Here is an 11812-nt window from a genome sequence, read left to right as displayed (position 1 = left end):
CATGATAAATTCAAAGTGAAGCAATGTTTTTGAGGGAACAACACTATTATTGGGGAAAATATGCATCGTTTGCCCCCTGGAAAAAAATAAATGGTTGCTCCTTCGTGAATAAAATCCTGTGGACGCCCATGGCCTAACCCTCTCCCCAGCAGTGGTTCTATGATATTACTACATAAAATATAAACGTTATTGAATAACTTATATTTTATTTAGCAGTGAATCACCACTAACCTCTTTGCATCAGAATACGTATCAAGATTTCAGCAAGATGGCGTCGGATGCCTTAAATCATCTAAAGAAGGAGTTTAGTCTTAGACATGGTGGTGCTTGCTATTTATGTAATGGCGGAAAGTGCTTGATGTATAGTGAGAATAATTGGTTTTATTTGTTGTAAATAGTTCCACTGTATTTCATAGAGACACTATTGTGAACGTAGAATAAGTAGAATAATCTGCAAGAGTAAAAATGGGGTAAGTTCAATACATTTAGCTATGAAACTTGCATCGTAAGAAATACGTCATGCCACGCAATGTAATATGTGATCAGCATTTAATACTAATTGATTTATATCGTCATCAAGTTTCATTCAGCATGATCTTTAGATTGTCGTAATTTGTAATGACATCCAGTACAGTAAAAGGGATTGGGAACAGGAGGAGGAGGAAAGAATAATAGATGTGTGCTTTTCTCTTAGGATTTCGAATCTCAAAAGTCCTGGAAAGTATCATTTATGTAATTCCCTTTATGTGTATATTTTTGCTGGCATTATAAAACATTTTCGTAGAACAGAAAAAACTAAGGTCAATCTTCCGATTGTTTAATTCCAAATTTGTCATGATTCACAGGCCACTTTGGTACTACCGTTTGGTCAAAACAGCTATAACTCACTTATTTCGTCCTTTTTAACATTGCTACTTACTTATTATGCATTGCGGAACATTCTATAAGGTGTAACTATGAATTTCTCACGAAAATGATTTCAATTTTTCATGTTATGAGTAATTATTGTTGTTCGTTTTCTTCGCTTGCATGACACACAATATGGCGCGAGCGTTGTGGATCATCGCGCGTCGTGCTTGTGTTTTGTCGATTTGGAGTGGTTATGCAGTGTTTCCACCTTCGAAACCAAAAAAATACCTAAAATGTGGGGTCGTATAACCATTCCCAAATAGCCCCCATGAACCCTTCAAGGTTGAACTAGCAAATTTCAGCCGTTTGTCCGATACGAGAAATTTACCAAATGCCCCACAAACCGTTCATGGAAGGTTAGGTTAGGCAAACAGTAAAAATTTTGGGGTCATATTTGTTTTTTTCATCTTCTTGCAAAACAACAGCACGTTTGGAAACACTGACATGGGAGTTACGTCATGAAACACACAGAACATCCGCTTCACGTACAGGAAGTACACGTAAGCAACGGCAATTGCGATATTTTTATACATAAAAACATGAATTACCGCTAAAAAAGATGAAATGATGACAGAAAATACATTTGGGAACATCAACAATGGTACAGAAAGTGATCACATAAGTAGTTTCTTCTGTAAAAATGAAGAAATCCGAAGTGTTACCCAGTTTAGTATATTGGAAACACATTTCTTCATTTTTACAGAAGAAACTAGTTACGGAAATGAGTTTGTGTAAGGTTTACAACGTTCGTCGAGGTATTTTCTTTCATCGTGGAATATATTTGAGCGGGTAATCATGTACTTTTCAAGAGAAATATCTCACCGACGCACAATTGCCATTGTTTTCATTTGCCTCCCGTACCTAAACCGGATGCAGCGTAAGTTTCATGATGTAACCCCTTGTCAGTGTTTCCAACCACTTTTTTTTCACTATGCTTGCCTAACCAAACCTAACCTAACCTTATCGGAAATGGTTCGAGGGGCTATCTGTCAGCTACCCGTGCATAATGTACAATTTCCACCGGTGACTAAAATGATTATAGGGATTTTTTGGTGAAGAAGGTTGGAAACACTCCATACCCAGAACATGAGTCAAGATGTGGCCGCCATATTGTGTGTTACAGAATTGAAGAAAGAAATCACTCTGTATGTGAAAAATTGTGTTTGTTGTCGTGTGAAAAGCATAATGACACCTTGAACTATGTTCCGCAATACACAATTGGTAAGTACGAACCATGCGAAACACAAAATATCCGATTTTAATATGTTTCCGATATACTAAACTGTTACCATTACTTGCTGTGCATTTTTTGGAGAACGATTTTTGTCTTCCCTACTTTCCTAAGGTTTCTTTGTTTGTTAGCAACTATTTGTTTACTGTTGTTCCGGATACGGACTGGTGTTCGTTGACCCAATGTACTCCCTCGAGAATTAAATTTGCCTCTGGGCCGCTCTCTTCATTCATCAGTTTCACCTAATTCATCCTTATCACTAGTCATGATTAGCCAGAATGGCAGAAAAGTGATTCTAAATACCAAATATACAAATACTTGCCATTCATAGTGTAAAATTTTTGGTATCAGAAACTTGTTTTGAACGTTAGTGACTGTGGCATTGTGGTTGAATATAGATTAATTGGAAATGCATGTTGTTTTGGTTTTTTTTGGAGAGGGTAATTATGTATCTGCTCTAGCTTGTAAATTAATCTGTACACAACTTTTATTTCATTACAAGGGAAGAGAGGGGAGATAACTTTTTCGTCTACTAGATGTAAGCACTGTGGCCGAGTGTGTTAAGTGGTTGGCTTTCAGTCTTGTCTCTAAAGTTCCGCAGGTTTGAGATCCAGCCTGGACTTCAGGGTTGCTACGCATCTGGAAAACAGGGAAATGTCTGGGAATTTAGCTTGTCAGGGGATTTTGCAGATCGTCTGGAATTATGTGCATTTTGGAGTCTGCAAAAGAAAAAGTTGCAAAATGAACAAACAGTTAGTTCACTTCCACTTCTGGATTCGGTTATTGTGATTTTACTCCCAAAAAACATTCAGTTTAGAAACTTGTTTCTTTCATTCTTATGATTCTCAGTCTTGTGCAAAATTATGGTTCCTTCGAATTTCTGTAATAAATTTTCACTTTTATCATGCTAGATATTAGAAAGAATATCAAAGTAAAACTTGCAGTCCACATATCTGATTGATAACTAAAGTTCATTGGCAATATGATCATAATTATTGGAAAGGTTGGTGAAGATGAAGTTATCATCTATTATTTTATAGATCTTAGTCTTGTTGGCATTTCCTATAGAATTTCTATATGCAACAAAAATTTATCCAGATGTTGGGTTATAAATGTAAGCAAGAATACAGCATTTTCTACGACACTATTAATTTGCCAGAAAATGAAAAATTGTGTATGGTTTATGAACTTTTTCTGTTGTTTTTATATTGTGGATATTGTCATGGTGTAATAATGTAGCTCTGTTACCTTAGCCTGAAGGCTAGATGCACGTGATTGTAGCACCCAATACATTTGATGCAAATTGTAATTTTACGTTTTATTCTTTAAATTTTCACGTGTTCTTGTGTGTGTGTGCTAAAAAAAAAGTTGTGAAAGTGAATATTCATAATAATTAACGTATTATATATTTAATTGGAAAACACAAGGTTCAAAAGCAAAAATCATGATGATAAACGTGTCTGGAAAAATTTCATTGTAGGACTGGAAAACCTGGAAATGTCAGGGAATTTTGTAATAAAAAAATCGTTGCAACCCTGGGACTTGCTTGTTCTTGGTGAGCCCATTCACCAATTTCATCTAATCTTCATTCACCTACATTGTCATACTAGCCAACAGTGGCAGAAAAGGGTTGCTCAAGAATACAAAAAATAGAGGGAATCACTATTTTTCATTCCTGATGGTAGTTTTTTATTATTATTTCAGGTCTTCAGATTCCGAGTCCAGTGATTCAGTTGAATTTGTTAGTGAAACTGTGATAAATAATGAGAAAAGTCATAGCAGTACCTCCAAAAAGAAGAAGAAAAGGAAGCATAAACATCATCATAAACACAGGAAACATTCGTCCACTGATAGATCTGAGAGGTATGTAATTTGGTCAATTAAGAATTATAGGTACCAGTTTCGTAAGGGCACAACACCTATCACTCGTTTATTTTGTCATTTTTAACATTTCTACTTAATGTATTCTGCATTGCGAAAGATTCTTCAAGGTGGAATTATTCTTTTTCACGAAAATAATTTCAATAATTCACATTACGAGTAATTTTTGTTCTTCCTTTTTTTGCTTGTGTAACACACAATATGGCGGACACAGCTTCACTAGCGTTGTGGATCATCAGTGGGTATGCAGTGTTTCCAACCTTCTTAACTGAAAAATGCCCCACAAACCATTCACGGTAAGGTTAGGTTAGGCTAGGCAAACATAGTTAAAATTTGGGGTCGGAGTAATATCAGGAATGTATATTTCGTTTTTACGTCTTCTTGCGAAACAACGGCATGGTTGGAAACTCTGACAGAGGGGTTACATCCGGTTCACGTAGGTGAAGGAAATGAAAGCAACGGCAATTGTGCGTTGGAGATATATTTCTCTTGAAAAATTCCCAGTGAAATTGATTCCAAGATGAAAGAAAATACCTGCATGAACTTTGAAAATGCTACAGAAACCCTTTTCCGTAAGTAGTTTCTTGTGTAAAAATTAAGAAATACGTTGTGCCGATATGAAACTGTTACCGAATTATAATTATTCTGATGACTTATTTGGTTATAATATGTAATCTTGCCTCAGGAATAATCACAAGTGGTAATCATCCCTTTTTGTAGGAATCTTGTTTCCTGGTCGATAATTATCTGCAGAGAAGATATTTTTGTCTTTCTGTCCAGATTTACTCTAGAAATTATGACCTAAAGATGGAAAACGTTTTGTCACAGCAATGAAACTGGTTTCACACCATGTATGTTAACCTCTTTGCAATTGCCATGTTAGACATACATATCACACTGACTTCTGTGTCAGAGTGATCAGGATAACATGCTATGGCTAGAGATTTCAGGTTTTAATCCTGGGTAAGACAGAGCCTGTATCAATGCCAGTGTATCAATATGAGATAGTGTTGGTTCAAATTTAATCACTACGGCGAATACCTTTCCGAAGTCCAGGAATCTCATAAGATCTGCGAAAATGCTGTGCAATCCTTTTGCTGAGTCAAAATATACTGAAAAATGAATGGAAAGAACATAATTTTCATTATTTCGGTAGTTGCGTTGTGTGAAATTTTGAACATTTTTAAACAATACTCTGGTAGAATAATATGGTGCAGTTCCCATTAAAAGCAATAATTTAAAATTTATAAATATAATAATAACAACAACCCATGGTGCAACAGTCCTTGATGGCCATGGCCTACCTACCAACTGCCGGCCTCACTCCCACATACATCAGCAGAGTTAAGCGTTCGTCCAACCAGTTACGAGGTGACACGTGGTCAACACAACAAACTCCCTGCTTGTTGTTATGTTTTATGTGACAAGATGAATATTCTAAACCTCTTTAAATTGTTTCATTTTTTGAGTTGGTGTTGACTCAGCTCTGATTTCATCAGTTCATCATTCACTGCGATTAATCCAAGAGGTAGAAATCAACATACCATAAATAGAAATTGATATATCCTAGTGTTGCATAATTCCACAAGTTTATTTGTGGAATAGATGGCTCGGAGGCCAAACACGTCAAGTGGTCTACTTTCGAACTTGTCTCTCAAGTTTTCAGGTTCATGCCTTGACTGGGCCATGGGTGTTACATGTGATTGTCCCTTCATCAATTTTATCCAATCACCACTAATCCTCATTGTCACGAGTAGCCAATAGTGGCAGTAAATCGATGTAAAATAACAAAATACAGATATCGGGAGTAAGGGTGACTTTTAGTGTTTTCTTGAATGTATGTGGAAACTGCAGTTATTTAACTTGTTCTAAAATTAGCATTGCTGCCAGATCCTACAGATTAACAAGTCAGTAAACTCCTGTTGCACAGAGAGCATAGAGAAGTCAGTTCCTGACAACTCTGACTGAAGATAATCATATCTCAGCTTTTCAATGTCTGTTTCGCAACAAAGGAAAGATGCAAAGATTATCCAATCCCGGGTTCAATACCTGGTGGAGGCACATAGTGGTTCAGATCCCACTTTAAACTGTAGGTCCACTCCCGATTAGCCTTACTGTGCATAAAGTGGACTTAAAACACCAAATCAACCTTCATTCAGCTGGTAAAAAAACAAAAAAACACCCTATTTCCTGCATAATCTCCAAGCAAATTTGCTGTTGTCATAGAAAGTTCCTACCCAGGAGTTCAGGTAACATTGGACAGTACTCAGCAGCTTCTTTTCGTCCATGAAATGTCCTTCAGCTTGCAAACATTGTCACAAAGAAAATTTCGCACTTGGTGAGAATGTCGATGATCGGAGTCTTGTCTCATGCACCATTAGAGGTTAGTGGAAACTTTCTAGTGTTGGATGATATATAGTCATGATATTTTGGTGATATATCATCATGATATTTTGGCGATATATATTGTGGAGACTATATATCACAATATTGAAAATATCGTCCAAGTGATATCAACATGATATTTTAGCATCTATTTATGATGTCATCGATATATCGTCATGATATTTTACCATCTATGTATCGTGTCAGTGATATATTGTAATGATATTTGGTGATGTATATTGTGGAGATATATATATCGTCGATATCACGATACCGAAAGAAATATTATATTGTATCGTCTGTGACAATATTTTCTTGATGATATATTGCAATATCAAATTTCCCACATCGCCCATCCCTAGTCTTGTCCCATTAGTGGTTAGTGGAAACGTTCCATGTGAAGGGCATTCAAAACCTTGTGTGTCGATGACAGATAGGAGTAGACAAAACTAAAAATAATGTTGGAGCCAGCTCTCCCCCCCCAAAATATGGCCATGTTGTCACACGAGAAACGCAAGTAAGAACCATGAATCCAACTATGATAAAGCTATACATTATGGAGTATAACCTTAAACCATTTAATTTATTAATTAATACAAGATTGTGTTCTTGCACCGGAGTGATCTACTTAAAGAAGGCTGTACCACTAAAACCATGAATAACTACTAACTATGCAATAGGTACATTCTCCAACTCTACCAGATTCTTAAAATTCATAATGACATGTTTATTATTCGGATTTAATGATAAATGTGATACAGAAAACACACAACCATTAAAAAAAAACCATACTGCACTTTTTTTTTTTAAAAAAAGGGCAATGGAAATTTTCGTAACAAAACTCTTATTTTTTAAAAAAATTAAGATTTGAAGATTCACGTGTCAGGTGAAAAATTTGCAGGCGTTTAACAGTTTCTTTTTGCTTCATTCACCAGCTCAGTGGATTTTGACGTTTCATGTAAGATAACCCTCGTATAAATGGCTGTTCAAAGAAAACCAAGCAAAATATATTTTATTGTTCATTTACATTAAATGATGAGTAATTCTGATTTTTTTCCGCATTGTTAAATTATTTCTCTTGTACTTTATTGTTCTTACAAGCATGTAAACATGTGTGTGACATTGTACACACAAAATGTAAGGCTCTAGATATGACATTTTGATTAAAATATTCATGAGAAATTGATTTCATAGAATTATGGATGGTGTACTTTGTGGTATCTGCTAACAAATGAAACAAACTTGAGCATGATGACAGCCTGAATACATGAAAAGAATGGTAGTAATTTTTGTTAGTGAAATATGCAAATTATATGCATTCACAAACATTTAAACATTGATGCAATTGAAGACAATAATAATTTTCAGATTGGATCAATTTTTCCTTACATGGGGCAGGACCACTTTTTGTGGAATGCCCCTGTAACATTTTTTTTAATATAACCACTCCCTTCAACAGACTTTTATTTTTCTGATGTCCAATGAAGCCTGCTCCGAAACGTTTCTATGCTTGTAAAAACCATAAATCATGAGAGAAATAAGTGAGATAGCAGCTCCAGTTCTTCATTCATGTATGCAATATTTATTGTGTAAAAAATCTGCATGATACTACTGTAATTTTTTGTTTCATGATTTGAACTACTCTGATAACATGGCGTAATTTGTTGTATCCCTCATTTTCTATAGGAGACATCACCACAAGAAGCACAAACGCAAGAAGGAAAGTGAGAATGATAGTGCTGGTACTGAAGTCGAAACAAAGGTTCAAAAGACAAAACAAAACAACGTAGACAAAGTGCACGAGTACAGTAAAAGTGCTGATCCTGCACCAGGTGTTAGTGACTCGGTGGTAAATTGTAGAGTTGGGTCAGCGGAGCACAGTAGTGCGAAATTAGTTAATGGTAGTGCAGAGGCAGTGAGGAGAAGTGAAAAGGTTGCGAATGAACTCCAAGATGCAGGAACCAAACGTGGCGTGGAGTCATCGGAAAGTGAGGAAGAAGTGGATAATCAAAACCGGGATAGTGATTCCGATGAGATAGATGTGGAAGTTTTGGAGAATGATATGAACTTGGAGGAACTTATGCGGCAAAAGGTAATTAATCCAATTTTTGTTCTCATGTAAGATAGCATTTGCTGTTAGCCTGAGTAATACAATAATACCATATTGACCATGAGGCCGCTAAATATTTGTCGTAACCAGGCCAATACATATACAGGGAGGGGGGGGGGGCTCCCCAGTGGTGAAATGGCAATTTCATTGCCTTGTAATCAAGGGGTCCCGGGTTCGGTACCCGGTAGAGCCAGATAGTGGTTCGTATCCCACTTTAAACTGTTGGTCAAGTCCTGATTAGCCTTACTATGCATAAAGTGAACTTAAAACACCAAATCAACCAACCAACATATACAGGGTTAGCCTAAAATAAATAGCTATAGATCCACCAACTTATTTGAAACCCTGGCCAGAAACAAGTGGCGCTAGTGTCGAATGTTTAGGAGGGGAGCTCGGGAACTCTGGGCAAGGGAAGGGATGGCAGAAACACGTGTTTTCCCCCCTGTGTTGCCAAATCTAGAAGTGGGCGTGTGCCGTGAAAGGTTTGCAAGTAAACAAATATGCAGGCCGAATGTTAAGTTTCGTTTCTAGACGTGGTAATTCAAATAACATAGCATAAGAGAGAGGAGGGAGGGGGACACTAAAGTTAAAAACGCCTGCTGTCTCGCAGAAGGATATCAACAATTTAAACACATAAGATTAATATTCTAAATTATGTAAACTATATTTTTTTTTTTAAAAAAAAGCAACTTACTTTTGGGTTTTTGCCTCCGGTTGGCCTGGAGGCAGATTATAAGGTGTCTATGCCGGAGAGGTCCGAATTCGAACTTTCGCTGTCACTGTCACTATTTACATCGCTACTTTCGGAACCCGATTCCAGGTTTATAATCAACGTTTGAACTTCATCTTCGAGAATTCCATCATTCCTCTGATATTCTTTTTCCAAACGGATGGCATGTTGGCACATACATTCCCATTCCTGCACTGTGACACTGTCAATTGCACTTTCGGTAAGAGCACTTATTTCTCTCAAATTTGAACTTACATTTCGCTTTATGGTGCTCCATATGTACTATCAGCTCGATATACCGGATCAGGAAGATTTTTTCTTTTTTACTTTCAGCAACAATTCTGGCTTTGTTTGTTCGATATCGAAAGTGATGTTATTTTTTAATAGCCATTCTTGAATCTCTAGTTTCTTACTTTTTGTGTTCGGGGCTTTATTGGTTTGAATTGAGTGGTAGGAGGCATTATCCATAACAATGACAGATCTAGGTGGGAGATTCGGAATGTTTCTGCTCCAACCACTTCTCCAAGTTCTCGGAATTCATTTCGTTATGGTAATCGCCAGAAGTTGTTTTGGCCTGAAATATATTAAGTGCGTTCGGAACAAACCCCATGGAACCCCCGGCGTGACTTATGATAAGTCTCTGCCCCGGACTGTCGTTTGTGAAGACACCTGACACATCTTCACTCTGCCAACATTTTTTTACTTTGTAATTAGGATGAATCCAAGTTTCATCAATGTAAACAACAGGACTCCCTTCGTTGCGGAATCTCCAAACAACAATGTTGCTTCGTTCAACCAGAGCTAAGCGAGAGTTTCTACATTTTTTAAATTTAAATCCTATTTGTTTCATAATTTTCCGTAATGTTTCTCGCCCCCCCCCCCCTGATAATTAATTTCTTCCTTAGCAATAGCTAAAAGTTTCAATATTGTAGGAACTTCTCTTTTCACTAAGTACATTTCATGGATTTTCCTTCGCAGTATACACTTTTCCATGTCGTCAATGACAATCTTATTCAATGAAGCACGTCTCCGTTTACCAGGAGTTGAGAATTTCTGGTCAGGGGTTTGTAAATCTTTTTTCTCTCTTTTCAGTTTTTTAAGCAATGACTCCGACCGTCCCGTTAGTTATAGGCTACTGCTCTCTTTAGGGGTTGATCGCGAGGATAATTCCACCCGTCTCTTTTCTCTTCCTGGTAGCAAATTTCGTTCACTGCTTTGCACAACTTTCGACATTTTACACTTACTCAAAAACACGTCTACGCACATCAACAACACTCCTCGAATTCTTGAAGAGAGTAAAATTAGCAACACTGTATCAGCGGAAGTGGGAAGGTCCTTGCCCGACCAGCGCCAGAGTAAACACCGGGGGTGAAAGAAGGGGGTGGGGGAGGTCGGTTAGTTCGCATATTTTCCGAGGTTTCAGAAAGCTTGGTGTATCTATACACACTTTCAAAGTTTTACAGAAGGAAGAGTTTTATTAATAGGGCTGAATTACATGGTTTGAAGAGCACGCCCTGAAGTTTACATTGGTAAGATACAAGTGTTCTATGTGTGATCCTTTCGTAACATAACAGATATCAATGTGATAGTCTGGTTTTTCCCAAACACGTCTCAGCATCTCCATGTCAACAGTCGCAGCAGCTACTGTGATGCGATGTTGAAGATCGTCCACACTTGTATGGAGGGGAGGAACAAAAACCCAGTCCTTGGTGTATCCACACAAGAAGTAGTCACACAGTGTTTAATCACAAGCACACACACATCCTTTTCTACCTGACTATCGGCCATATTGTGCAACTGACATCAAGGGTGCTCACGTGATGCTGACGTCACAAAAAGAGACTAAAAGTGGAGGTCGTAAACTTGAAGACTTTCCCTATCCAGCAGTACTAAATGCTTTCTGATGTAACAAGCAAATTTCAATTTATAAAGTGTCTATTTCTTTGAGGGTAATCCTGTATAATTTGGGAGGGGTCTGGGAACTTCACCTTTACCATGCATACCAGTCAAGTGCACATATACTCTAATAATAATAAGTATTATTATTGTTCTCTTAGTTGGTAAAAGGTGTAAATAAAATATTTGGCTCTGGGGTTCCCCTAGCCTCTAATAAGTGGGTACCTAAATCTGGGGAATAAATGCAGCAGGAAAATGGTGCTGATTACATCACCTTCACTGTGGCCAAGTTCGAGAATGTTTGGTATCTAACTCCACACAATTTGTTTTTTTCTGTTGGGTGACATGCTGTCAGTGTATTCCCTTAAATAAAAACCAAATCACATACAACTGGATTTCCTACTGGAATACCCTTATTGGTGCTGGATTGGCTACTAGGCTAGTAATGATGGGCGCCAGGCTGGTTTTGGGGACTAGACCGTGTTCTACTTGCATCTCGCTTTCTGCTCTATGCTGTGGTAACAACCAATGAAAGTGAACATTTGGTCATGTGAAGATAGTCTGTGCATTTTGCAAGGAAAAGCAGTTGTTGTCTGTGGGTTTTGAGTATTGGTTGTGCAATTTAGGAATTTGTCCATAACCAAAATATTTCCAAATATCCACCGTTATT

General features: G+C 37.3%; 1 protein-coding gene across 3 annotated transcripts in view; it reads left to right on the top strand.

Moving 5' to 3' along the window:
* Nucleotides 1-287: 287 nt before the first annotated feature.
* Nucleotides 288-11812, top strand: part of Prp4k (Pre-mRNA processing factor 4 kinase) — an 85763-nt gene continuing 74238 nt past the window's right edge. For 2 of the 3 annotated variants that reach the window (XR_014443994.1, XR_014443995.1), the window contains exons 1-3: nt 288-470; nt 3845-4003; nt 8093-8498. Coding sequence is in view for 1 of the 3 variants with exons in the window: in XM_083144285.1 (XP_083000411.1) it covers nt 466-470; nt 3845-4003; nt 8093-8498 (570 nt within the window). In the remaining 2 variants the exon portion in view is untranslated. The remainder of the gene's footprint in view (nt 471-3844; nt 4004-8092; nt 8499-11812) is intronic. The other variant, XM_083144285.1, reaches the window with a different exon arrangement.

The sequence above is a fragment of the Lepisma saccharinum genome, chromosome 23 (genome assembly GCF_977018435.1).
Source record: "Lepisma saccharinum chromosome 23, izLepSacc3.1, whole genome shotgun sequence".
NCBI classification, from domain to species: domain Eukaryota; kingdom Metazoa; phylum Arthropoda; class Insecta; order Zygentoma; family Lepismatidae; genus Lepisma; species Lepisma saccharinum.
This window is presented reverse-complemented; position numbering and strand designations above follow the sequence as displayed.